The 27139-nt window shown below is 53.2% G+C and overlaps 2 protein-coding genes across 5 annotated transcripts in view; one reads left to right on the top strand and one right to left on the bottom strand.

Annotated features, from left to right (window-relative positions):
- Nucleotides 1–1338: 1338 nt before the first annotated feature.
- On the bottom strand, nt 1339–16598 carry DHX38 (DEAH-box helicase 38). Of its 2 annotated transcripts, XM_058674219.1 has the most exons (26): nt 16537–16598; nt 15041–15363; nt 14433–14620; nt 13358–13462; nt 12370–12517; nt 12142–12260; nt 11975–12051; nt 11603–11758; nt 11030–11191; nt 10766–10873; nt 10337–10449; nt 9872–10009; nt 9379–9565; nt 9074–9259; nt 8626–8766; nt 8150–8260; nt 7946–8062; nt 7658–7765; nt 7222–7334; nt 6135–6343; nt 5888–6042; nt 5203–5493; nt 4909–5034; nt 4371–4466; nt 3066–3187; nt 1339–1788 (listed from the first exon to the last, which is right to left on the bottom strand). In XM_058674219.1, exons 2-26 carry the CDS (start codon nt 15361–15363, stop codon nt 1704–1706), a joined length of 3684 nt encoding a protein of 1227 aa, XP_058530202.1. In that variant the 5' UTR covers nt 16537–16598; the 3' UTR covers nt 1339–1703. The 2 variants fall into 2 exon arrangements, with proteins under 2 accessions (XP_058530202.1, XP_004584052.1); XM_004583995.2 differs by lacking the exon at nt 16537–16598 and having other exon boundaries at nt 15041–15520.
- Nucleotides 16599–17810: 1212 nt separating this feature from the next.
- Nucleotides 17811–27139, top strand: part of TXNL4B (thioredoxin like 4B) — a 32305-nt gene continuing 22976 nt past the window's right edge. For 2 of the 3 annotated variants that reach the window (XR_009246860.1, XM_058675082.1), the window contains exons 1-3: nt 17811–17964; nt 20320–20488; nt 22416–22567. Coding sequence is in view for 2 of the 3 variants with exons in the window: in XM_058675082.1 (XP_058531065.1) it covers nt 20357–20488; nt 22416–22567 (284 nt within the window). In the remaining variant the exon portion in view is untranslated. Of the gene's footprint in view, nt 17965–20319; nt 20489–22415; nt 22568–24640; nt 25328–27139 lie in introns of those variants that run through there. The other variant, XM_012926689.3, reaches the window with a different exon arrangement.

Genomic DNA, 27139 nt, shown 5'->3' with positions numbered 1-27139 from the left:
TGATCTCACTGTTGACTATGTTCCCCAAACTGACCTAGAGGAGTGGATTTGCTGGAGAAAAACGAGAGACTCAAAGATGTGGTTCTGTCATGAAGCTGCTGTCTAGTTCTAGCTGTGGCCCTTGACACAAACCAAGTTCAGAAATCATTGAAACTTAAAAAAAAGAAAAAGGTCTATAATTTACAAACTGATTTTGTATACTCGGACAAAAAGAACAATCCCTAGATACTCTGAGTGTTGTAGTTGTTCAGTGAGTCGTCGGTGGCCTTTCTGGAGTGCTCACATCAGAGGAAAGCAGGTGGTGAGCTAAGGGGAGCAGTGAGGGTAGGACATCACCTGTGTCACCCAGCCAGCTGGCTCAGAGACAGCAGCAGGCAGAAGACCTAACTGAAGAGGAGGGCATTGAGAATGTCATTTCTCTAAAAACAAGAGGAAGGTCAGGGAAGTTGAGTGTTGCCTGCCTGTAATTCCTTAAGCAATAACCATGGGAAACATCAGTCAGGGGGTGGGAGTTGGGGAAGGGGAAAAATCCCAGACTCAACAGAATTGTACCATAAAATTCAAAATTTAAAATAAAAACTAAAATAAAATAAAATAAATAAGCAAAGAAGTATGACTTACAAAAGTAACATGGAAACAACTGATAATAAAGAGAAATTATTGATACTTTTATGATTAAAAAAAATAGGTTTAGAAACTACCTCAACATGATAAAAGCTACATGAAAAACCCACTGCAAACGTCACACGTGACAGCGAAAGACTGAAAGCTTTTCCTCAAAGATTGAGAACAAAGACCCACTTTAACCGCTTCTCTTCTGCAGGGTACTGGAAGATCCAGCCAAAGCAATTATACAAGGAAACAAATATTAAAAGGCATGTAAATTAGAAAGGAAGTAACATTATCTCTGTTTACAAATGACTTACATACATAAAACTCTAAGGGGAGATTATTTTAAAAAATGGTTAGCTAAGCAGCTGGAAGCAAAGCCAACACACATAACTCAGTAGCATTCCAACATGTGCCTACTGACAATGGACAGAATGAAAAGGAGGTTACAAAAACAACACTGACAATAGTGTGAAAAAGAACCACATGCTTGGGAATTAACCAAAGAGGTGAAAAACCTGCACATGGAAAACTACCAAATTGCTGAAAGAAGACATAGACAAATGAAAACATACCCCACGTTCATTGTTTGAAGATCTAACAGTAAGATGCCAATATTACCCAAAGTGATATACAGATACAACACAATCCCTATCAAAATCTCAATGTATTCAAAAGAAAAAGCCATTCTAAAATTAGGGCAAAGCAAAAAGGAAGTGAGAAATGCAATCACATTTTACAAATAATAAATTTATTTCCAAATTCTGCACTATAACCAAATTACAATCACCTCTAGGTCTGTGTTGCTACTTTACATAAGGAGTAAAAAAGACATGCTCACAGCCCAGTCCCTCATACATCCAGCAGCTCAGAATGGCCTGTGTGCCCAAGAGGGACCCAGCCACCTCCCGCTGTCCATTCGGCAGCTGGGGCTGCTTCCCAGCTCCCGCCCTGAGGAGCATCTCCCCATTGTGGCAAAGCCCAGCCCGCCAGCAACGGCCCGGGAACAATGTCGTCTCCAGATGAGAGGGCGCTGTCATGCCAGAGCACGCAGGACCCAACGTGGCTGCCATTATCTCCTGCGCAGCCTCCGCTCAGAGCCCAAAGCGGGCTGGTGTGCGGCGAGGGGTCATGGGCTCCCCCTGCTCTTTCCGACCCGGCGTGTAGATCTTCGTAGACCTAGAGGCACAGACAGAGGGGTTAGGAACACTGCTCCTTGGCCCAGCAGGGTGCTCAGCAGTACAAAGAACATGGCCTCGCCATGTCCAGCCCACAGGGCCTCGAGGTTGTGGGCTCAAGATTCTTACCCCAACCCACTCCCACTCCCACCTCCTGCCTTCCACCTTTTGGACTGGGCTGTTACTAACGGAAAGTTACCTCATTCTGATGGCTGTCTGGGAATATTTAAGACAGATGTTTCTTTGTTTTACTTCTTTTTATTTATTTGAAAAGCGGGGCAACAGAAAGAGACTCAATGGTTCACTCCCCAAGTGGCCACAACAGCCAGGGCTGGGCCAGGCCGAAGCCAAAAGCCAAGAGCTCCACCCAGGTCTCCAGTGAGTTAGCTCATGGCAGGATCCCTCAACAACTTAAACTGACAAATGACTTGAGACAAGCCAAACTGGCCAGAAAGATCCACCAAGTATCAGTTAGAGCTTGAAGCCATGTGTGTGAGCCTGAGCTCACAGGGGCTGGAGAAGTTCTACCGCTAGCCCATGATCCAGCCATCCAGGCTTTTGTCATAAAGCCCCAACAGATACTCTGGATGCCAACACTACAGTGAACTCTACTGGCTGGCAGTGCCCAGAACACACTGTCACACACCAGTGGATGAAATGGTCCCTTGGCCCTGGTGACACAGGGAGCTTCTCACTGGGGACATTTCCCTACAGTCATTCTGATCTGTCTGTGCTATACGGAGATTAACGGTCAAGTACGGTGCTTTCCTCACTTCTCCAAGGCCTTCTAGTAAATTATTAAGCCTGAAGGAGTCCAAGAGATCTCTAAATTTCTAACAAGTTGGACAGAAGTAAGAGCCACCTGCTAACCGGCAAGTGGTGTTGAAGTGGACTGTCCCCACAACCTGTCAGGTGTGGCTGAACTCCGGGCTCAGCCCAGAGGCTGAAAGGCACACCACTCAGGAGATCTGAAGGGCAGGGCAGAGAGAGCAGCTCTCCAGCCTCACACCTGCGTCCATCAGATGGCAGGAGATGCCCTGCACCGCAGCCCACCACAGGGCCTCAGTACATGGCAGCGACCTGCAGCTGTGCATTTCTGACTGCACCTTTTAAGCTGCCTGCAACACCCCATGGGCCTCCACGGGTGACTACCCAACACAGAAGCCACTTCTGCCACCAGCTCATCCTCACACATCCCACTCCTCTTACAATCATGACCATGTGTCAGGGCACCTCCCTGGGCAGGCTCCCGCCCAGAATCCTGAGACCAGAGCTCACCTGGCACTGCCCAAGGGGCTGCGCTTCTCCTGCTCCTGCCGCCGCGCTCGCAGCTGCTCCTCAGCCAGCGCCATCTCCTCCTCCATGGCAGAGACTTCCTCCTTGGCCCGACGGCGGTTCTCCTAGAGAAGGGGCACCGTCAGGAGACCCTGTCCTCGCGTGTGCCTCGGCTCAGGCACTGTGCCGCCCCGGCCGGCTCCGGAGGAAGCGGTCACACAGCTCCTGCCCCAGCACCTCGGCCATCTTTTCTTCTGCAGCTATCTGCTTTTTTCAGACTTGGGACAGAGGCATGATGATTCAGGCTAACCAGTCATGCCCCAGCAATCCATTCAATTAAGTACTCAGTACTTTTTAATCAACTTTGTAACAGTGTCAGGAAGTACAGGAAACGACATTATATCCTGTCAGGAAAGGACAGACACCAGGGAGACGCGTACAGGCCTGTAATGCTAGAAAGGGCATAAGCAACAGCCCAGGAGCACTTGGCAACTCTAAATAACGGATCCAGGCAGTAGTCATCAATGGGCATGGCAATCGCAGGATGCAGTGGCAGAGACCAAGAACGCAGGGAGGAGGCTGGCACCGCTGGGGCCACTCAGCACCCTGCATGCCTCCTAATGGCGTCTGAAGGAAAAGCATCCCATCACACACACCCGTCTTTGCTTGACCACTGAGCTCCAATCTTTGCAAGCCTTCACGTTCACTATTAGGTCACAGAAAGTACATGAAGTAGAGGTACAAGTTAAACACTACCACGAAGAAGCCACTGACCGAAAACATCACACGAGGTATTCTACTTGATAAATGACCTGGCTGCTCCAATAAATGTCCTTAAAAAAAAAAAAGGATGGGAGGAAGGCTGTCCTGGATCAAAGAGCTCACATGCACAACAACGGCAGTGTCTGGATGCCAGCTCCAGCAAAGGGGAGCCGGAGTAAGGGGCAGTGAGAGGACACCGCGGACACATCAGGAGTGCTGACGGCCTTCCTGCCAGACACACACTCAAGTACCTAGGGATTAAATAACACCATGTCCAAGATGAGCCTTGAACACTCCAGGGGAGTGAGAACAGGTGAAAGAACACGAAGCGACAGAACCGGGGCGGCTCATTACACTGCTTTCCTGCTTTCTCTACTTTGGGGGCTACCTGGACGTCAGCCAGCTGCGCTCCTGGAGGAGGAGGGGAGCAGGAATCAGCCAGGCTGGCTGGTCCACAGCTTTCAGGTCTGAAGAGGGAAGTAAGGAGGTCAGAGATGACGAGCTAAGGGGCAAACAGCACCTCCCTGGCAAGCCCAGGGTCCTCACCTGCCGCGACTTGCCTGCCTGTTTCACACTGTAGAACATGGGGCCCAGCTCTGCCAGCCACTCCCCGTCCACGGCCGTCACGCACTGCATGTACTCCTGCACACACAAGGACAGAAGGGGGAGGTCACGAGAAGGCCAGTGTCCCTCCTAGAACTGCTCCATGAGGAGAAGCCACAAGAAGGGCCTGCAAGGCTGAAAAAGGCAGGAGAAAGCCCCAGAGTGGAATGTTAATCCCTTTTCCCATCCCAATTCCTGCACTCCCAGAACAGGCCTTCCCTCAGCAAACCCTGCTGATGACACCCATGGGGAACGCCTGCCCCAAGGACCAAGCAGGAAAGAATCCTGCTAGCTCTGCAGCCTACATGCCCATCTGTTTACAGATCCCCAACCCCCAGCTGGAAACCAACCCCAAATGCACAGAGGTGCACAGGCCTCAAACCTCCCAAGCCCAAAGCACCTGCCAGGACCCATGGAAGGGTCACCACGGCCTGGCCAGGCAGGTGGGCCTACACTATGCAAACACCTGGAAAAGCCTCACCTTGGTGGTCATGACCAGCTCGTGATAGACTATGTAGTCCGGGGTGTAGCCCATTCCAAAGAGGGAGCTGGTGGGATGCAAGTGGCAGGGCATCCCCGTGCGGATATTCACGTACTCCCCAATTCCCTAGGAAAGACACACAACAGGTGGCCATGTCAGCAACGAGTGGCCTGTGAGGACTACCCGTCACTTAACACCACACCTGCAGAAATGCACAAAGAGGAAGGAAGAACTTTGTCCTCGTGCAGGTATCAGGCGACACTGCCACAGCTCCACCGCATGGCCAGGGCTCACCTTGAGCTTGGCTGCCTGGTGGAAGTAGGCAGCACAGATGCACTTCCTGACAATGTCCCAGTCAGTGCCACACGAAGCCAGACTCATCCGCTGCTGCACCATGATGTCCTTGAGCTGGGCCCTCACCTCCCGGACCTTCCGCATGGCCTTGGCATGGATGAAATGGTCATTACACCAGATGGTGGAGTAATTATTGTTCTTCCACTGCAGGTACACATTCAGGTAGGTCAGATGGTCACTCTCGGGGACAGCAAACTTCTCCCGGATCTGATCGCTCTCCTCCTCTCGGCCCTGGCAAAATAAAGGCCCTTGACCCTGAGCACGGGGAGCCCAGCCTGCTCGGCACATCCCAGAGCTTTCCCCACTCCCCTGACCCAGCACCCAAGCATGTTAACACACTGCCTTAGGATGGGTAAAAAAAACTAACAATACAGCAATTTATGTATTCACACACATCATGGCTCAGGCAGAGCCCAAAACTGGAAGATAAAAGATGCTCTTACAGGGTTCCAGATCGCTCACCAATCCAGCCTGTCCTTCCCTCCCCGACCCTGCTTAATAGAAGACAGCAAACTCAATCCTGGAAACTAACTCCTGCCTCCCACTCCACCTCCACGACACAGGGAGAAGCTCTCCCCTCTGAACCCTGGCTGGACCTTCCAGGCAGACAGCAGAGATGCCCCACCTTGGGCCTGTAGAAGATGGCGGGAACCGAGAGCATGGAGACGATGAGCAGGATCTCAGAGCTGCAGCCCATGTCACAGGACACAATGAGCATCTTGGACAGGGCCGGGTCCAGCGGGAACTCCACCATCAGCCGCCCTGTGGAGGTCAGACCGCCTGGGGAAGAGCACACCCAGATTCAGTGCACAGCAGGGAGACAGACTGGCACCAGTGCCCATGAGGCCCCACCCACTCCCAGGGCACAGCACCTGTGTTGTCCAGGGCCCCCAGGATCCAGAGCTGGTACATGGAGTTGAGCATGTTGTCCTCTGGTGGCGGGTCCATGAAATGGAACTGCAGCAGGTCCTGCACCCCGAGGGACTTGAGCAGCAGCACCACGTTGGCCAGGTTTGTCCTCTGGATCTCGGGCACGGTGGTGGTCAGGAGCTCATTCTTGTAGGCACTCTGGGTGTAGAGCCTGCGAGGGACAAGACCAAGTTCTGCTGTACCTGTTACCACGCTGCCTGCTCAGCCCAACCCACACCCAGCTGCCTGAGCATCACCACCATCCCTGCTCACCGCCTGTGTGCCCCACAACAGCTGGCAAGGATGAAATCCTACCAAGGGAGAAGGTGCAGCTCCTCTCCCCTCCTCCTACTTTTTTCAGTCATTCATTTTTGCCAAGACAAAACTCCACCCCACAATCCAACACTTGTGACATGCTCATTTCACTTCTAGAACCAGTAAGTCTGGAACCAGAGTTATGGCAAGATGTTCTTATTATCTGACTGTGTTTTGAGTTCCTATATGTTATTTTTTAAAATCAAAACAGAAGAAGGGACAGGCAGATGATACAGAAATTAAGACATATCTAGACTGTCACATGCCTAGCAGCGAGCCTGGAAACCAACCCCAGCTCCATGCCCAGTCTACCCTTCTGCTCATGGGAACCCCCGAAGGCAGCAGAAGGTACAGGAGGCCTCGATGGAGCTCTGGCCTCACAGGTCAGCCCTGCCTATCACAGGCATTTAGGTAAAGTGAATCAAGCAATGGTAGGATCATCTTCTATCTCTCTGCCTTTCAAATGAAAATTGAAGATAGAAATAAAAGAAAATTAAAGAAAAAAAAGAGAACCAAGGTTGTCCCTTGTTCAAATCTACCCTTGGGGAACTACAGGCTGTACTGACCACTGCAGCAGCATCCCACCTGGGCCTGCCTTGGACCCCAGAGCTCTCAGGACGGCTACTCAGCTGCCCATGATGAGCAAGCCCCAGCCTGGGTTCACCTCCAGGCCTGCCAGCACCCACTGCTGCCTGGGCTCTCCCCAGCAATCCCAGGGCTGCCCAGGACTCCTACCTGAAACACTGACCTGGGCCCGTCCGGCCAGCTCTCCCTGACCTCTGGTTGGCATTGGCCTGGCTGATGGGGTAGATCTGCAGGGCATCCATGCCAATCCTGGGGTTGAAGACCTAGGAAGGGCCGAGCGGGGAAGGGAAGGGAAGGCGGCATCAGAGCCGCCTCCTTCAGGAATCAGGCACCTCAAGCAACACTCTCATCAAAACCAGAAGAGGCTTCCTCCGCAAACTGCAGCTCCTGACCATCTCTCAGGTCACGTTCTCACAAGGATTAACTGAACCACGTGCATGGCAACATCCGTCCCCACTGCCGGCCTCCTCGCAGCACCACCACCACTTCCAGCTGTGGTGCCCAAGTGTGGCACAAGGACTAGGGCCTGGCCTCCCACTGCTATGCTGAGTGAACTCTGATGAAGGACCCAGGGCCGCTCTCTTACCTTTAATTTGCAATAACCAGAATCGATAACAAACATGATGCCATCCACAGTCAGAGAGGTCTCAGCGATGTTGGTAGCCACGATACACTTGCGAACGCCATCTGGAGCCTGAGTCAGCAGGACACGCAGGAGCAACAAGCCAAGGCCATCAGGACACCGAGAACCACAGGCAGGAGGCCGCCCGTCCCCCAGCCCCTCCCAGGAAGGGAGCACTCTCCTGTCCCTGCTCGGGGGAGGTGGAGGAGACCCCAAGATGAGCACCCAGAATAGATGCTCCTGCTGTCGTACCTTCTGGAAGATTTTGGCCTGGAGGTCAGAGGGCAGCTGGGAGTAAATGGGCAGCACAGCCAAGGCAGGTGCGTTCTCCAGCTCCTCCAGATGCTCCACTATCTGGTCGGAGGTGACCTGCGGACAGGGGAGCCTCAGGATCGGGGAGCCCAGCACTCACTGCAGGTCCCAACTGCTCCACCCGGTCAGGACCCAGGCACACACCTCGATGTCCTCTTGGCCAGGCATGAAGATAAGGATGTCCCCAGGGGCCCCGGACAGGTGCACCTGCAAGGACTGCTTCACGGCGGCCTCCACGTAATCCTCCTGCGGGGTCTGCACCAGCAGTCGGGGAACAGTCAGCAGGACTCACGAAAACCTGGGCAGGGCATCCCCCCAGGCACCCTGTGGCCCTGGTTCTGCTCTGGATTCAGTGGCTCTGCCACCCTAGGAAAGGTCTGCCTGGGAGAGGGCACTGGACAAGTTCCAGTGTCCCCAGGGCCTGTGCTGCCCGAAGGGCTCAGTGCAGCCCACCACCCTTAGCACTGTCGGGTGTCCTGGGGACCTGGCACTACAGGCTGCCCCTCAGGCCCCATGCCACATTGCACCTCCCCCAGCTGAGCACCCTAACCCACCCCCACTCCCGACCCAGCTGACTTCTCATCAGAGAAGTGCATGGCACAGAGGGTCATGCTCAGTACCTTGCTGAAGAGGATGTCAACAGGGAAGGTGCGACCAGGGATGTGGAAGATGGGAACATTCCCAAAAAAGGCAGCAAATTTATCTGCATCCATAGTGGCTGAGGTGACAATCAGCTTCAAGTCCGAGCGCCGAGCCACAACCTACGAGAGGAGGTTGCTCATGGACCCCGACCCCTCAGTGCTACTTCCAGACAGCACAAGGGCCGGAGTGGGCAGCCCGGCATGGCAGAATCTTCACAGTCCTGAAGGTGGAGCAGCAGAGCCACAGCTAAGACAACCTCAAGCCACTCAACGGAGAAAGAATAGAGAATGCCAGGGCTCCAGGTCTCAACCGGCAACGTGGAGGCCTCACAGGAAACCCAGGCCTGTCAAACGCCCCTCGGCATCCCCAGACTGGCCCCCACCCCGGGGCACCCCCAGGCACCGAGCATCAAGCCGCAGCCCTCACCTCCCGGAGCAGCCCAAAGAGCACGTCGGTGTTGAGGGAGCGCTCGTGGGCCTCGTCCATGATGATGGCGCTGTAGTGGTCCAGGTCAGCCTCGCGGAGGGACTCCCGCAGCAGGATCCCGTCAGTCATGTACTTGATCAGAGTGTTCTCAGAAGTGCAGTCTTCGAAGCGAATAGCATAGCCCACCTGGGAATCAGATGGCTCAGAAGGCCTGGCACATCCCCCCCCGATGCAGGCCTTAGCAGACCACACCCTTCAGCAGCAACACGCAGAAGCTGCACGGTTTGGCACTTGCACACACTCACCTCCTCGCCCAGGTTTCCCCCCATCTCTTCGCTGACTCTCTTGGCCACAGACATGGCAGCCACACGCCGGGGCTGGGTGCACCCGATCATCCCGTAGTCCGTGTAGCCGTCTTCATGCAGGTACTGGGTCAGCTGTGTGGTCTTGCCACTCCCTGTCTCGCCTACCACGATCACAATGCTGTTGTCGCTACAGGGAGGAGCAAGCACAGGGTAGTCGGTCTGAGCAGGATAGTCTGAGCTCCGACAAGCTCTGCCCACAGCCTTCCCACGGCCCCCTCAGTGAGCCAGGAATCCTGCTTCCCGACCAGCGTGACACTGAGACAACAGCCTCTAAGAGGGATGCCAACTCTGATGCCTGAAGCCAGGACAGTCCACCCAGGTGAGCTAACGCGCTGGCTACTTCATCCAGGGCAGCCCAGTGCTAGTAGCGCCCCCGGCCCCGCCCCAGCCCCGGCCCCGGCCCCAGACCCGGCCCCAGACCCGGCGGACTCACCGGATGATAGTGAGCAGCTCCTGCTGCACGGCGAAGATGGGCAGGTATTGCCTCTGCTCCAGGATCGATTTCTTCTTGGCAAACTCACTGCTGGCTTCACTCTTCTTCTTCATGTGATTCGCAAACTTCTGCTCTGTCCTGAAACACATGGCAGCCTAAGCACCTGCTTGATGCCCACCCTGGGCCTCCTGACTGGGGGTGCCATCGGCCTGATACCCATGTTGGCCAGAGCAGTGAGTGAGGGAGACACCACGGCAGCCAGGGAACTGGAGACATTTGACCTGAGGACTGGAAATGCCATATGGGACTGTGTCATCCACAACAACGAAGAAGAGTTATGGATGGAAGGAGAGAGACCATGAGGACAAGAGTGAGAGCTCACTGCTTCCCTAGTCATGAGCACAAGAGACTGCCCAGGTCCCAACCTATGGATCAAGCCCGTTGCCAGCAGAGACTGCCACCCACCTGTAGTCCACCTTCCCATCTTCTGTCAGAGCTTTATCTGGCTCCTCCTCTTTCTTGACACCCATAATATCTCCCAGTTTGGTCCCAGCCAGTTCCCAGTGTTTGTGCTGAGCCTGAGAAAAGACAAGAACACCAAGTTGCCTCCATCCTGTGATATGACATCAGACAATGGATACTCACAGCCCCAGCTGACATCAGCCTTACCTAGCAGCTGGTCAACCCCCACAAGGTACCAGTGCACTAAGCCACACATCCCAATTCTCAAGCCTGCAGCCCTCGGACACCAATCAGGCCTGTGGCTGTTGTACCCTGGGACTAAGGAGAAAAGCAACGCCCTCTTCCGAGAGTGGTCCCTGCTCTGTGGGTGTCCTAACTTCCACCAGAAGCCCCATGGAGAGATGTCCCCACTCCAGGCAAGAAGAAACCGACCTTTTTGCGCTCCTTTTGCTCTCTGTGCTTCCGTACTGTTTGGCTGCCTTTCCGAGCAATGATGGCAAGGTCTGAGGTGGCATCCTTGACTGGAATCACGGGCTCTGGCTGTGGAAGGTGAGAAAGAAAAAGAAATTCCCTCTCATCAGGCCAATCAACATGAGGAGCCCATTCAAAATGAAACAGGCTGCTCCTCCCCACGGATCCAGTGTGGCCCCTTCTCCTGCCTTAGAGCTTTCTCCGCTGGGGCCAGAGCCCACTCACCTGCTTGGTGAAGACGATGCGCCCGTCCAGAAAGGGCGGCACCAGGTTGTGCACCATCAGATGCACCTTGGCCGCGTTGTCCTCCTCAAAGTCCTCGTCCACCTCCAGCCGGTGCACCACCCCGCTGGTGAGCATGCGGTTTGTCTCCCAGCGCTCGTTATCCTGGGAGGACACAAGAGAATGTCGCTCAGGCTACACCCAGAAAGACCCCGAGGCAAGTCCACACTTCATGTCCACACAGAAGGGCCATGGGCAGCTGCCAAGATACCTGAGGCCTCCCTGCCCGCCAGAGGGGGCCTTCAACAGGGAGTCACTTCGTTCTCAGAGGCAGTGTCCTGGACCTAAGTCAGTGCCCCTAGACAGACACCTGAGTGGGGACCGTCCCTTGCTGGAGCTGAGAGCTTTCCCAAGTCACGAAAAGGCTCCTCCTACCCCTCTCCTCCAGGAGCCCTCAGACCCGGTTATCTTGGCAACAGGGACCCAAGCAGCTCTCACCACTTAAACAGGACCTGCTGCTGCTTCCACATGCCCTGACTCCCGCTCGGACCCCGCACCAACCACCACGACGGTCACCTCGTTGATCTGTCTCCGCTGAGCCGAAATGCGCTTCTGCTTCTGCTTATGCAGATGCTGCTCACGCCTCCTCACGTAGTCCTCGGAGGAGTAGGCCAGGGGGTTGTGGAACTCGTCATAGCCCTCGTCCATCATGTACCAGTCCCGGTCGGCTTGCTGTGGGACACAGAGAACAGCTCAGTTCATGCAGGAGACAAGGTCAGGAGTGGGGGGCTAGCGGGGAGGGTGCTGCGAAGCAACCCTGAGGAGAGGCCACTGCGCTGCCAGTGGGGAGCTCAGCCATGCTGGCAGCCATCACGATACCACAAGGCGGCGCCAACACACAGGCACAGGAGGCCTGCGGGGTGGACCCCAGTGCCATGCTATACTTACCCGCTGGTCGTCCTCCCACTGCTGCCGCTCCTCTTCTGTGTCGAAGGAGATCCCCTCCTCACCATCCTCGCGCCTTCCTGGAAGAGGACAGGTGCCAGAGTTGTGCTGTGCTGTGCCCAGCTGCCCAAGCGCAGCCTCTGCTGGGCCTCACTAGCACAAGCCCTTACCTCGGCCCCTGGACAGACGTGGGGTAGACCCCAGGTGCCTCCTGTCGTCAGCCCACTCATTGTATTTGTAGGAGGGGGTTGGCAGAGGCGTGTCGTCTGAGTACTTGCTCCTCACAGACCTGAAGGACAGACAACACCCCGGCATGGCGCAGCAGCCCGAGCTGAGCCACACCTCCCGCCGCTGACCACTCTCCACACACGGATCCCCTTTTCCACCCGAAGCAGCACCTGTCTCGATCTCGGGAGGACGGCCGATGGCTCCGCTCGGAATCCCGGTAGGAGGGCGTCGGGGAGGGCGATTCCCACTGCGAGCGCCTGGAAGAGCCGTAGCTGCTGTCCTCCTCCTCCCAGGTGGACCTGGAAGGGGTGGCTGCGTCTGTGTCCCCAGAGACCCAGCCACGGGAAACACGGAGGTCAGGCTGCAGGATCGCCCCCCTGCATGCTGTCTGCACTACCCATAATCGTGGCTCCTAACCCATAACAGGTAAGGCAGATTGACAGTTTGCAAAGACACCTGAAGCCCCACTTTCTTTCTGTGCTTATAACATTTTCAGCATGTTATAGTGTTCTTGGTTATACTTTTTCTTTCTCTCTCTCTCTCTCTCTCTTATTTGCCAGAGTGACAAAGACAAAGAGATTCAATTCCCAAATGCATTTAACAGCCAGGGCTGGACCAGGCTGAAGCCAGGAGCCAGGAGCTTCAGCCAGGGCTCCCACCTGGGTGGCACAGATCCAAGCACCATCTGCTGCTTCCCAGTCACACAGGCTGGAAGCTGGATCAGCAGCAGAGGAGGCAGGACACGAACCAGCACTCTGATATGGGATGCAGGCACTGTAAACAGCAGCTTAACCAGCTGTGCCACACTGCCAGCCCCTACAGTGACATTTTCCATTTACTTCTGCAAACACACCCTTCCTGGTTATAAATACAAATACTTCTCAATACACCTGCTCCGAACTACTCACTCTTTTCTGTTGTTTGAAAAACTGACCATGCAGCAAACTGCATCTCACCTTCAAGGGGGCACATCCCTGTCCCTTCCAACAGAGGGGGCAGGGTGGGGCCCCGCTGCCTCAGACCTGGCATCCCAAGAGGATCATGGTGGAACAGAGTCATGGTACCACCTCAGCAGCCAAATGGTGGACAGGCGCCCCCCCATTCTGTGTTGGATCTACTCGGCTCCTCACAAGCACCACCGAAAACAGCTTGGCCTACCTTTAGGTCGATGTCGTGGGCTCTCTGGTTCATTCCTTCTGCTGCTGCGCTCTGACCCGCCCTCTCGCTCTGATCTGCTGCTGTGCCTGCTTCGATCCCGCTCATCTACAAAAGTCACACTCCGAGGTTGAAATCAGTCCACCCTCGGGGTGCCCAAATGCATCCTCTCCGCTCACTCACAGGTACAACCTGCACTGCTCTAACACCACCCGTGGCTTCCTGAAACTCCCATACTCCCAGTCTCTCAAGGGGCCAAACTTAAGTTACTGGCTACAAAGTTTGAAATTCACAGTAAGTTATTTCCTGCAAGAATTCACAAAAATAGTTTCACATATGCAATGAGTGGATTTCAGGCAGTTACGAGTCTAAGTTGTGAGATCACACAACAGTGAGTAAAGCCAGTGATGGCTGTCACCTGCAGCTTTGTTGCCCAGCGGCAGCACTCCTGCCAGTCCTGGTTTCTCACACATCGCCCATTCCCACTGTCATCACAGTGTCCTTAATAACACAAGGACCATGACTCAAGCAGAGCGGCTGTGCTACTTTTTTTTAGAAGAGCAACAGCTATTTTTTTTTCCCTAAAAATTTATTTATTGTTATTGGAAAGTCAGCTTTTACAGAAAGAAGGTGAGACAGAGAGCTCTTCCATCTGCTGGATCACTCTCCAAGTGGCCACAATGGCCAGAGCTGGATTAGTCTAAAGCTAGGAACCAGAACTTCTTCTGATCTTCCCACAAGGGTGCAGGGGCTCAAGGACTTGAGCCATCCTCTGCTCATAAGCAGGGAGCTGGATGAGAAGTTGAGCAGCCAGAACACAAATCAGCGCCATATGGGATGCTGGTGCTGCAAGGTGGAGGATTAGCCAGAACAGCCATCACTCCTGTTCCAAGCAACAGTTCTTCTTAAACTGCCTGAACCCCAATCCTGACAGGCCACAACCAACCAGGCTGACATTGGGCACTTACATCTTACAACGTCCAACTGGCAGATAGTATAGAAACCCTGGCTACAGGAAAAAGGCTGGTCCATTTCCAGAAGTACAAATGGACAATAGCAACCCCAGGGGACAGCTCACCCCTGTCTCTCTTGCGGTCATAGTCTCGATCCCGCGATTTCTCCTTCTTCCGATCTTTTTCTTCTTTGGATGAGGCATAGACCCCATGTTCCCGCCGGTCCCTCTCTCTCTGCCGACTGCGTTCCCAAAACTCCTCACTCACACCGCCGGGGTGGGATGGCGTCTCTACCCGAGCAGAGCGGTAGTGTCTGAAACGGGAAGAGCTGGGTGGGTTTTCTGTCCTGTTTCCTGCCTCTGCACACTGACCATTTAGGGAGAGCAGGTGGAAAAGGGCCCTCCCTGGGAGAAAAGCCTTGCCCGAGCCCTTTGGCTGTGCAGGACGGTCATCTGTGCTTTTCCGCTCTCTCTGCCAGATACTACAGGCTTACACATCCCAATCCAGCCCTTATCTGACCTCTATCATCTACGCTTTAGTCGCCTTTGAATTTTGGCTAGAAATCTCAGCCAAAGGCCGATGCTACCTGCTCCCAGCCATAAACTTGTAAGATCAGAAAGCTGTCAGTGCCCAACAGGAACAGGCAGCTGGTCTGAGGGCTAAATGGGCAGCAGGAGCACCAACGGTGGACACTCAGGCTGCTCGACTGCAGCTTCCACCTCGCCCCCTTTACCTGTCCTTCCGGCTGCTTCGGCCAGCCTGCTCGCTGCCTTCCTCCTCGGCACCCCTTTGCTCATCCTTGCTCTCTTCCCAGTCCTTGTAGGAAGAGATCCGGGACTTCTTCTTGTCCTCACTGTCGTCCTTCTCCTCTCGCTCCTTCCGTTTCAGGGAGGCCAGCAGGTCCAGCCCCAGCCGTGAAGGGCGAGGGGCGGGCGCCTTGAAGACGTGCTGCTCGCTGGCTGCGTTTTTGCTCTTGCAGATGAGGCCGCCCACCTGGGAGTCCAGGTCAGTGCCTTCCAAGCGGTGGATCGAGGCATCCTCGCCGGCGTCCTCCATCTCGGGAGGGAAGATAGACTACTTGGTACCAGACAGAGACGGGAGAGGGGTCAGCCATCCCCAGGAACCACAGGAATGGGCACCCTGGGGTGGTTAGCATACCCCCCACCACCAAGCCCAGGACCGCCTTGGCCATCCAAGGTTGTCAAGGCCTGTCCATCACATCAGAGACTCTTCTGGTGCCCACACTAACACACACCACACGCTCCCACATAGCCCTGCACACGCAGTCCAAGTGGACATCCACCCAGGCAGGATGGCCCTCTCTGAGGGACAGCCACAGGGCAACGGGACGGACCTCTCTGTGCATGTGGCAGAGGGGAGATGGCACCAGGCCTGACGTCAGCAGTTAACCTCTCAGACGGTCACTTACTCTTAGGTTACCTATAACTTCCCCTCTCATATATACTTTGAGAAGATTTTTTGAGGGAGCCGCATTACACTGTGGCAGGCGAAGCTGCCACCTGTGACAGCATGCCCTTATGTGCACCTGTTTGTGTCCCAGCTGTCTCACTTCTGATCCAGCTTCCGGCTGATGGCCTGGAAGAAGCAGCAGAGGATGGTCCAGGTGCGTGGGCCCCACCCCCACATGGGAGAGACTAGGACAAGGCTCCTGGCTGCAGCCTGGGCCAGCGCTGGCCGTGGAAGCTGGGGAGTCAATCAACAGAGGAGCTCTGCCCCTCCCTCACTTTCTGTAACTCTGACTTTCAAAATCACAATTTTAAGAAGTTGGCAGAGAAAGAACATGCCCATCTGCTGGCTCACTTTCCAGTGCCCTGGAGCTGTGCCCCAGGACTCAGCGCAGGCCCCGCATCGCCAGCAGGAACAGAGCTGTCACCATTGCCTCTTTGGGTCCAGATGATCAGAACTCGTGGGCCAGGAGCCGGAGCCAGGGATTGAACCCAGGCACTGTGATGTTGTGAGACCTGTGCCAGCCAACATCTTAACCAACAGGCCAAATGCCTACCTTCTCCATAATTTCTGTATCTGCAAATGAAAACAATCTTTGCTTTATCTAACGGATTTGTTATAAAAATGAAATAAAACAATGGGTCATGTGGCCAGAAAGAGTCCCAGAAACATCATTACTACATTTTCTTATATTGCTCTGTTACTGTACACCGATTAGGTCCCTCACTACTTTCTAGGATTTTTGTGTGTGAGTTTTCTTACCTATCTTTCCCTTTAGCCGGCTGACACCCCACAACACAGCAGTGATGCTGGGTGCGAGCCTGCAGTGACCACCTAGGTGTTGTTAGAAAAACTTGCACCAAAAGCATTCAAAACTGGTCGAATAACAATCCACAGCACCAAAAGAAAGAAACACTGGGTGAGAAAATGGTTTTTCTGAAACTATCTCCGTGGCCCCAAGGCTTGGTGGCAAGCAACTTGACATCAATTCCTTGCAACCATCCCAGCACTCGGTCCCTACTTAGAAAGTGTCTGGATAAACTCCCATAACTCCGACAAGTGGTGGATCAGCAGGCTGCTGGTCCCTGCGGCAGGAACGAGGGGGCCACAAGACGCTGTGCCCCAGGAGGCCCCAGGAGGCCAGCCCACGCACCCGAGAGAACCCTGCCCGTCCTGATCCCGCCTGACAAGCAGCGCTCAAGTGCATAAGTGAACTTAATACCCGCCCAGCGTTTCTACACAAATCTGACGGGCGGTACTTGACTGGTCCCTGTTAAGGCAAGTCCACACAGGGCAACCGGACTTAGCCACTGAGCAACAATTCCCTGGGCGCCTCCGCGAGCCAACCGGGAAGGAGAGAGGGCAAACCCGACGAGAACCCCCGGGCACCGAGCTGCACGCCGGAGCCCTGCAGGAGCCCTGCCGGAGCCCCCGGCTTGCACCCGGCGGCCAGCGGAAGGGGAAGGGCCAGGGACCGCGGGCTGACCGCACCGTCCCCAAAGGCAGGCCAGCTGAGGGACCTCACGCACCAGACTTCACCAACCCGGACCAAGGATGGAGACCAACCGCCGGGAGCCGCCACGACGGGCCAAGGGCCGGACAGAAAGGAAGAAGAGACACTCACCTCCTGGAGCCCCGATGGGCAGGGTCGGGAGCGCGGGCGGCGCTGAGACAACCTCAAAGAGCCAAAACCCGCACCCTGAAAGCGGCCATCATTGTCCCAGCATACTCTGCGCAGCCCCCTCTAGCCATCCAAGAATATCACCGAGAGAAGCCTGCAAAAAGGCTGGTTCCTGCATCCAGGTGTGGAACCAAACGCGGCCAGTGGCTTCCTCTACCAAGTTGAGCAGAGAGACTTCCGAGTCTCCTGGCGGCCAATCAGGCTCAGCCTAAGAGGCGAAATCCAGCCTCTAGTCTGGAAGCGCGGAAAGGAAGGCCAGTGAACCATGGTTTATAAGGGCGGAAGTGACGTGTCCCCGAGCACGTTCATTGGGCCATTGGGCCATTGGCCCCGCAGGACGCGCGATCCTGCGTTCAATTTCTGCGCCCGTGCGTCTTCCATTTCCGCTTTCTTCCCACTCGGTGGGACAACGGTTGCTAGGCAACGCAGTTCGGCTGGAGGGTCGGGGTTCTTCGTTCTGGAGAAAGTGGCCGTGCCTGCGTCCGTGAAGCGGAGGGGCACCCGCCCTAGTAAGTCGCGTCGTCTTGGTGCGTTGGGGGCCGGGAGGAGCCCCGCCGCAGGCCGCAGACGGAGTCCTGGGCTCCGTACCTGCCTCTGACTGCTGACCCCCGACTCCGGCCGGCGGCTGACCCTCGAGTCCTGGGGTCCCCGCCACCCCCAGGGAAGAGCAGCACGGGCTGCGGCTCCCCGGCCCTAGCGGCCCTGGGGGGGGCAGTGAACCCGTGGGTGGAAGGCGGCGCGCTGGGTCCCTCGCTCCTTCTCTCTGTTTTAACCCACCTCTTTCGCTTTAGGGGAAAAAAAAAGGAGGGGTGGGGGAGTACTTTTTTTAAATATACGTGTAGCTCGGTTTTTGTGGGGTCTTTGGGGGAAGTAGCAGTGAGCTCTCCCGTACAAGTGCAAATCTCCCGTGTGCTCACACGCAGGGAGACCCAGGAATGTTGATATAAATCCCGATTCTGGGAGCCGGGGTTGTTGGTCAGAAGTATCCATGTATCTATCTGGTCGGCTGTCCTTGCAGCAGGTGTGGCCTCGGCGTCCCGTTGGGAGCTGTGACCGCCCGCCCCGCGTCCACGCTCAGTCTTTGCCAATGTAGTGATTTAAAAAAAAAAAATGCGTATCTCAGTTTTGTCACTAATAAAAGCTTGACTTTTGCAGATGTATTCCCTGTCCGTTTGTACTTCTTTTGTGAATCTTCGTTGCTACTCTTTGCTACAGATATTCTCTTTTCTTTTTAGATGTATTTGTCTGAAAGGGTCACACAGGTGTGAGGGGGTCGTGTCCTGTGGCTCACTCCCCCACGTGGCCACATGGCCAAAGCTGGGCCAGGCCAAAGCCAGGGCTCTGAGCTGCCTCTGAGTCCCCACATGGGGCAGGAGCCCAAGCAGCTGGGGTTCCGAACCTGGGCCGGCACTGATGCTGGCGCCACAGGCAGCAGCTTTGCCCACCCTGGCACAGCGCCAGCCCGTAGACATTTCTTGAATGTGGTGTCACTGCCCCTGCCCTGCTCCCCGCGGTCGTGAAGGCATGCCCCGTCTGACAGCATTGACCCCCACTTGCTTCTGCCATGCGTATTCTTTACTACTCTCATTAATAATTTACTGTGTCTTTCACATCCAACAGCTTAGCTTCTATTTTTCAGTCTGACTTCTTACTACAACAGTTGTATTTCCTGGGTGAATCTGTACCGTTACTGCACGTGGCACTGGGGCTGGCATAGCCGGGGCAGGGGGACAGTCAGGCCCTGCTGGCAGTGGTGGCATCCAGAGCCCAGCTCCATCTGCTCCACTGCCCATCCAGCGTATGTGCCTGGGAAAGCTGTGGAAGATGCCCCAAGTGCTTGGGTCCCTGCTGCCCTCATGAATGATGGAGAGTGCCAGGTTCCTGGCTTCGGGCGTGTGTGGCCACTTGGCGCATGTGAACAGCAGGTGGAAGATTTCTCCCTGTCTCCCCTGCCCTGTTCTGCCTTCCTGTGTGGTACTCTGCCTCTAAAATACCCAGTCTGGTTTTTTTTTTAATACAATGTGCGACCAAAAAAATGGATTAAGAATTTTCCATTTTTGTAGCCTAAGCAAACTTTGGAAGTGAATACCAAGTATCAGGTGTGTCCGTGGAATCTCTCGTGCATGCCCTTGTTCTCAGAAATTAAGCTTCTTCCAGTGAGAAAATGGGCAGCATATTGTTTCAGAGGGAACACTGGACTAGGAATTGGGTGGCCCAGGTGCGAGTCCTTGGAAGAGGCAGCCCTGGCCCCTCCGTTCTCCCTGCTCCTCTAGACTCTCCAGGACCGGAGGCTCCTGACCCAGGCAGCTTCCCCAAGCCTGATCGCAGCTGCATCCAGCCAGGGGGAGCCGTAGGGGAGGTTGCAGGGAGGGAGGGCAGCAGCCGTGAGCTCTACATGCCAGCCGACCCGCAGAGCAGCCTGGCCTACATGCCAGACAAACTGCAGAGCAACCTGACCCCTCTGCAGCACATGGTTCTGGCACCGTTGGGCATCACAGCTGTTGACCTTACCACAGCTTTCCTTATCCTGCCTTAGTTAGTCTTCACTTTGCCAGTGTTGGGAGCATTCTCTCCTGATAGGACACTAACACACTCTGCTGCCTTTTGGGCAGAAAAAAAAGGAACAAAATCTAGGAACACATTTGTATCCCCTGGTAAGTATGTGGCAAAGCTTGAAAGGCACTTGAGAACGTAAAGAAAGCAGTCACATGGCAGGGGTGGGAAGAAGGCCTGGGGTCTGGCCCCAGTTGGGGCCCTAAGGAGAAGGAGGCTTTCGCCAGCACGCCTTCCTGGGTTGCTCGGCACATGCGTGAAGTTTTAAACTGGGACTCGTGTACCAAGTCTACACTGTCTGTTTATTTCAGGATTGACAGTGAGGAGCAACACTGGGCTTGTTTCAAGATGAGCTTCCTGTTGCCCAAGCTGTCTAGCAAAAAAGAAGTGGACCAGGCGATAAAAAGCACTGCCGAGAAGGTGTTGGTTCTCAGGTTTGGGAGAGACGATGATCCCGTCTGCCTGCAGCTGGATGACACTGTGAGTGCTCCCAGGAAGAGGTGCTTGCAGAATGCAGGGAAAGCAGCAGGCAGGGAGGGCATCTCTCTGTTTGCTTCCCCAGCAGCGGGCCCGGGGCTGCGCTGAGGGACCCTGCGTGTGGGCCTACACTGCCTCAGCTGCGCTTGCGGGCTAGACGACGAGACAGCAGGAGTGCAGAGCCATGTCTGTGAACACGGCCGGTTTTGATGCCCACAACAGTAAAGGGAAGTAAATGCCCGGGAAGCCGAGTAACTTCCCCCAGGCACAGAGCCACTAGGTTGCATGGCTGGGACTTGAACTCAGTTTGCTCCAACTGTGGTTCCCCTTCTCCGGTACGCTGCCCTCAGTCTGTGCCTGCTCATCGTCTCTGGTGTCGTAGCACATCTGCCCACTCCGACGAGCGAGGTGACACAGTGCAGGGCAGAGCAGAGGTTAGTGCTCGCCTCGGCCCAGGGAGAGCACCATTTCTGTGGCTGCCATCCTCTCTGGGAATCAAGTTCAAGTATGGTTAAAACTCAGTGAGGGGTGTGATAACCTGGAGGAGAAAGGACATGAAGGTTATGTTCCGAGCTATAGGAACATGGACGTCTCAGAGCAGCGAGAGTAGGTGTTGGAGTCAGGCTGAGCATGCACAGATCCAGCCCTCCTGCTTGACAGCCGTGTGGCCTGGAACGGATCCACTCAGCTCCCTGGGCCTCCACTTCCACACACATAACATAGTGTGGGGGGACGAGGGACTGTTACAGTGCACATGACCTCAGGATGCTGTAAGGATTAAATGAGTTAACAATGTTGATCACTTAGGACACTTGTGTATAGGAAGTATCCTGTAAGTGTTGGCTGTTACTGTAATTGTCTTGTCTGGGAAGATTGGGATAAAAGAGTTTGGAAAGATTAAAGGGTCTGCATGACAAATTTCAAAATTGTTTAAAATGAGCAGGGCTACTTATGAAAAAGTCAGAGATGGGAGAAATTAAATTTACCCATGACCCTCTTAATTACCAACTATGATTCAGGCTCCGGTGTTAGGGTTCTGTATGTCTAATGTGGTATCCACACAGATTCTAGATTTTTTTTTTTTTGTAAGATTTATTTTATTTTTATTGGAAAGTCAGATACACACAGAGGAGGACAGACAGAGGAAGATCTCCCATCCAATGATTCACTCCCCAAGCAGCCACAGGGGCCGGTGCTCAGCCAATCTGGAGCCAGGAGCCCAGAGCTTCTTCCAGGTCTCCCGCACATGTTCAGGGTCCCAAGGCCTTGGGTCATCCTTGACTCCTGTTGTTGACTTTGTTTTGTGACTTTTTGATTTAAAGGGATGTATAGTAACTGTGTAATGGAGGTTATCATATCCAGATGTGAGGACACAATGCAATATGCATCTCCACTTCCAGAAAAAAGATGAACTCCCAATGAAAATGTGAAATATTTCTTGGCAGTAGGATGCCAAACTGTCTTCCATTGTGCATGCCTGTGAAGATCTGAGTGTTTTGTGATGGAAGTTTCTAGCAGTATTAGGGAAATATGCAGGGGTCTTGATTCAAGAAAGGCACTGATGTCTTCTAAGAACATAAGAAAGGTTGTTACGTGCAGCTGATTCCCGCAGCCAAGTCCTCTGCACGATTAGTTTACCACAAGCCAAAATCCCAGTTCAGCAAGGTGCTTAGTAGGTCGTTTATTCCAGCAGGGTAGGAACAGGAGCAGGGGTGGAGCGGGAGAACACTGGAAGGGACAGTCTCCTGCCGTGAGTGACAGGGTGGGGGCTGCCGGGCAGGGGAAGGGACAAGGTGGAGGAGGACGGGGAACAGGGTTCTAGATTCTAAACTCAGGACTTTCTCAAACGAAATATTCTTGTAGTAAAAACTTGCCCTCAGAAACAGTGTTTGCCTCTCATGCTGCCCTGCATTGCTCTTGTCATTTGCAGCTTGCTAAGACTTCTTCTGACTTGAGTAAAATGGCTGCTATCTACCTGGTGGATGTGGACAAAACTCCAGTCTATACGCAGTATTTTGACATCAGCTATATTCCATCCACAGTATTTTTCTTCAATGGACAGCATATGAAAGTGGATTATGGGTAAGTTAGAATGGCTAAAAGTTGTGGCCATCTGCAGAGTTGCTTTGTGCCTGGTTGCGTGTGACACTGGCTCTGTGAGCCTCCTTCTAGAATGTTCTCACAACTGATGCAGTCCCTAATTTTTAATGTAAATTTTTGGTACAGAATAAGAGTGCTTCAGGTACAACTGACTATTTTAAATTTTCAGCTTAAGTAGGAAAGCGTAATACCGTTTTCCTCAAAGTTAGGAAACATGAAACAACTCTGTTAGCTAAACATAGAATTTTTTTAAAAGGTTCCCAAGAACTTCATTTGGGAAATCTTGACCTTTTGGGACTGGAGGGCGACTCTGGTGGAAGTAACATTCCTTCCAGTGAATTCAGCGGACTGCTTTCCTGCCTCTGCACTCCAAGTGTTCAGAAGTCAGCCTCCCATTAGCATCCTGACCCAGAACATTCGCACAGAGTGTGTCCCCTCATCTCCATCCGTGCACCTGCTCTGCTGACGTGTGGATAGTGTAGTCTCTGTTTTCAATCTGTCAGGTCTCCTGGACCACAGCTGGTAGAAGTATGAATTTGGCACATCTTTTTTTTTTTAATTGCAACGTCAGATATACAAAGAGGAGGAGAGACACAGGGAAAGATCTTCCATCTGATTATTCACTCCTGAGCGGCTGCAGCGGCCAAAACTACATCAATTCAAAGCCAGGAGCCAGGAGCTTCTTCTGGATCTCCCACATGGGTGCAGGGTCCCAAGGCTTTGAGCCATCCTCCACTGCCTTCCCAGGCCACAAGCAGGGAGCTGGATGGGAAGCGGGACTGCCAGGATTAGAACCAGCACCCATATGGGATCCTGGCATGTGCAAGGTGAGGATTTTAGCTGCTAAGCTACCTGGACAGGCCTGGCACATCCTTTGTAAAAGACAGTTTGAAATACTATGTATCAAATACCTAACAAGTGCTTTAAGTATGAACTCAGTAATTGCTTTTCAGGAAATTTCATGTGATGTTGTAAATGTGATTTAATGAGTTTGAAAGAAGCATGTATTGATTGATGAAAAAAAGCACCGGACTGCTTTGTGTGATTCTCACTGTGAAAGGGAAGTTTGGAAGGATGTATGCGAAAAGGCGGTCTCTGGAGCCGCACTGGTCACTTTTTTTTTTTCTGAAAATGTTTCACAATGAAGATACATGTTTAAGGGCCAGTGTTGTGGCATGGCCAGTAAAGCACTGCCTGGGGAGCCAGCGTCCCATAGAAGTACTGTTCTGTGCCCTGGCTGTTCCACGTCTGATCCAGCTCTGCCTGCGTGGCTGGGAAGGCAGCAGAGGGTGGCCCGGGTGCTTGGACCCCTGCATCTACATGGCAGATAGGAAGAAGTTTCTGGCTCCTGGCTTCAGCCTGGCCCAGCCCGGGCCATTACAACCAACTGGGGAGTGAACCAGCAAATTGAAACTTGTTAAATATAACTCTGACTTTAAATAAACAAATGATGTTAAAAAAAAAAAACAACTTTTAAAACAGCGTTTAGTTTCCTGTCACTCATAAGTACGGGTGACTTTAGAGACCATGACTATCCGTGAGCTTTATCCAGTGCCACTAAACAGCAAGTGGGCAAGTTACACCCAATCCGGCACTCTGGGAATTCTGCTTGATAATGGTTTAAAACGTTGTTCAAATAGATTTTTTATGTAGAATCCTTTTCACGTGACAGGGTTTCTCTGCTAGTGGCTACAGCACTGGGGTTACATACCAAGTGGGGAAAATAGTGTCAGGCTTAACATGTGAAGTGTGCTTGGGGTAAGCCACCGCTCGCGACACCAGCGTCCCGTACTGGAACACTGCTTGAGTCCCAGCTCTCTGCTTCTGGCTTAGCTGCCTGCTGGCGCCCCTGCAAAGGCTCCAGGTGATGATGCCCACCACCCACGTGGGAGACCGACTTCACCTGGCCCACACCTCGCTGTTGTGGCCGTTTAGGGAGTCTGCTCACCAAGAAGAAACTAGCCAAGCTACTGTTCGTGTTGTTTCTCCTGAAAATCTTAAGCAAATGCTTACTGAAAGTTCTAAGAGTAGTTGTTTCTCTCCTGTGCTGCCTAGATCCCCAGACCACACTAAGTTTGTGGGAAGCTTCAGAACGAAGCAGGACTTCATAGACTTGATTGAAGTCATCTATCGAGGAGCCATGAGGGGAAAACTGATTGTCCAAAGCCCTATTGATCCCAAGACTATTCCCAAGTATGACCTTCTCTATCAAGACATTTAGCACGTTAGCTGCTGTCGGCACTGAAGAGAAAGGCACGTCTCGGAGCGGCACCTGGATCCGGCCGTGCTGTGTTCCTGGAGTCTTTCGGAGCTGAGTTCAGTGCCCGTGAGGAAGAGATTTGACTTGCCCATCAGATGTCAAGCCGTGCGTTGAAGAGCGCAGTGGTGTCATGCTGAGCTGGAGCCCTGATATCTGCTGTTGCCAGCTCAGTCAGGTAACGGCGTCAGCTCTGCAGGGCAGCTGTTTAGACTCTCTATAAATGCTTCTCTTTAGCACTTGGGCTGAGACAGAAATACTGCTAAACATTGGCTGGTACTGTGGGTGCAGCCACGTTTATTTGACCACAATTACAATGAAATATCATTTCCTAAAGGAGCAAAAATACTTACTCTGTTAGTTGTGTGCCTGTTTAAATACAGCCAGCCCCCCACCCTCGCCCATGCTTTCCTCATGTCCTGTAAGCACTCCTTTCTCCAGGCCTGGTCACCAGTTTATCTTGGAATAAATAAGCTTGTATGATAGCCAGCGAATTTGTTTTATTTTGGACCCCTTCTGACACAAACTTTAAAAATTCTGATTGGCTCATTTTGAAACTTTTGTGTTAAATTGTCAAGGAGTGAGAATTTGAGCGTTTACCATGTACTGCAATTGTGGTCTACTAGAGGATTAGCTGGGAATAGTGGGAATAGACTCCCAGACGTCAGGGTCACGGCTCCCTGAGGCCAAGAGTGGCATTTTAGCGTCTCCACACACGTACAAGGGCCCAAGGACTTGAGGCATCCTCCACTGCTTCCACAAGTGCATTAGCAGGAAGCTGGATCAGAAGTGGAGCAGTCAGGACTAGGACCTGCACCCCTTTGGGTTGCTGGCTGCACTACAGTGCTGGCATAACATCAGTAGCATTTTATACTTTAAAAAAAAAAAGGTCATTACTTTTGGCATAAGAAGATATACCACAGGTCTTGCAAAAAAGCTCATGGAAAAAGTGTGTTAAGAGAAAACCATGAGTTTCAAAGAAATTGCATCAAAATTCATCTTTCTAGCATTTTTCCACAAAATTCTTGTAAGTATGAGTATTAACGGAGTCTCATTGCAAGGAGTTGAGTTAGAAGAGCTTTCTAGGGCCCAACATGGTAACCTGGTGGTTAAATCCTCGCCTTGCATGCGCTGACATCGCATACGGGTGCCAGCTCATGCCCTGGCTGCTACACTCCCCATCCAGCTCCCTGCTTGTGGCCTGGGAAAGCAGCAGAGGACAGCCCAAAGCCTTGGGACCCTGCACCTGCGTGGGAGACCCAGAAGAAGCTCCTGGCTCAAATGGGCTCAGCTCCAGCTTGTTGTGGCCACTTGGGTTTGAACTGGTAGATGAAAGATCTTTGTCTCTCCTCTCTGTAAATCTGCCTTTCCAATAAAAATAAACCTTTTCAAAAGAAGAGCTTTCCATGTACAGGGGCTCTGAAACTTTTGGTTACCCTCTTCACAGCAAGACCTTTATCTTGGGGGGTTGGGAGGAGTGTCGGTGACCTGCTCTACGTGGGTGGGATTCCTCCCTGTAGGAAAAACAGCTGCTCTGGAGGAGAAGACCTGAAACCCTTTACAGAGTTCCAGAATGTCACTGCTGGTGGAGATGTTAGGTTCTGGTATAAGCCCCTCCTGTGGGAGAGCAGAAAAGTCAGCCAGAAAGCTCACGGCACCCAGTACAGACAGCGGCCACTTAGGGTTTGGACCCAGCCAAGTGCAGAGATGCTGCCTTCACACCATCTCATTTTGTTTTCCGGAAAAAGGACAATCGCACTGTCCCACTTGGGTTAGCGTGTTCCTTACCAGGCCTACGCCCTTTCTTCTAACCCGCTTCAGAAAGGTAACCGTTTGGGCAGATACCTGACCTAGCAGCCAAGCCTCCAGTTGGAATGGCCATACTCCTCTCTGGAGTAGCTGCTCAATATGCAGCTCCCGCTTCCGTCTCCAGCTTCCAGCAGTAATGGCATCAAGGATTTCCTGACCAGCAGCCCCCAAAATCACTGAGGCGATGAGGCGGTAGTGGTGTTTTCTCACCACCAGAGACAGACTGGTCAAGCCTGTCCGTTTATTGTAAAGGAAGTATAAACTTATATAGGCTAAGAAAGGGGAGGGTAGAAGGTCATCTTCCAACAGTCCTCCCATCCAGCAATGACACTATAAATGGCTAAAAGGCATGTCTGTCTCTGTGGACCCTCCAGTTAAGTCACAGGTCACATACAACATACATAGTTGGCAGATATGCTGCAGGTCAAGTTCACATGTGGCTGTGGGTGAGCTGAAGGTCACATACACCATGTCTGGCTGGCAGGCAA

This window comes from Ochotona princeps, chromosome 16, assembly GCF_030435755.1.
Source record: "Ochotona princeps isolate mOchPri1 chromosome 16, mOchPri1.hap1, whole genome shotgun sequence".
Taxonomy (NCBI): Eukaryota; Metazoa; Chordata; class Mammalia; order Lagomorpha; family Ochotonidae; genus Ochotona; species Ochotona princeps.
Note: the sequence above shows the minus strand (reverse complement) of the source record. Positions and strands in the feature narration are given on the sequence as shown.

Excerpts from the sequence above, each read along its gene's own strand:
- DHX38 (XM_058674219.1), bottom strand. The coding sequence starts at position 15,363 with ATGGAGGACGCCGGCGAGGATGCCTCGATCCACCGCTTGGAAGGCACT. Across the intron at positions 12,052-12,141 it reads ACGTCTGTCCAGGGGCCGAG|GAAGGCGCGAGGATGGTGAG; the intron begins GTAAGGGCTTGT and ends GTCCTCTTCCAG. Across the intron at positions 6,043-6,134 it reads GGGGGCCCTGGACAACACAG|GCGGTCTGACCTCCACAGGG; the intron begins GTGCTGTGCCCT and ends GCTCTTCCCCAG.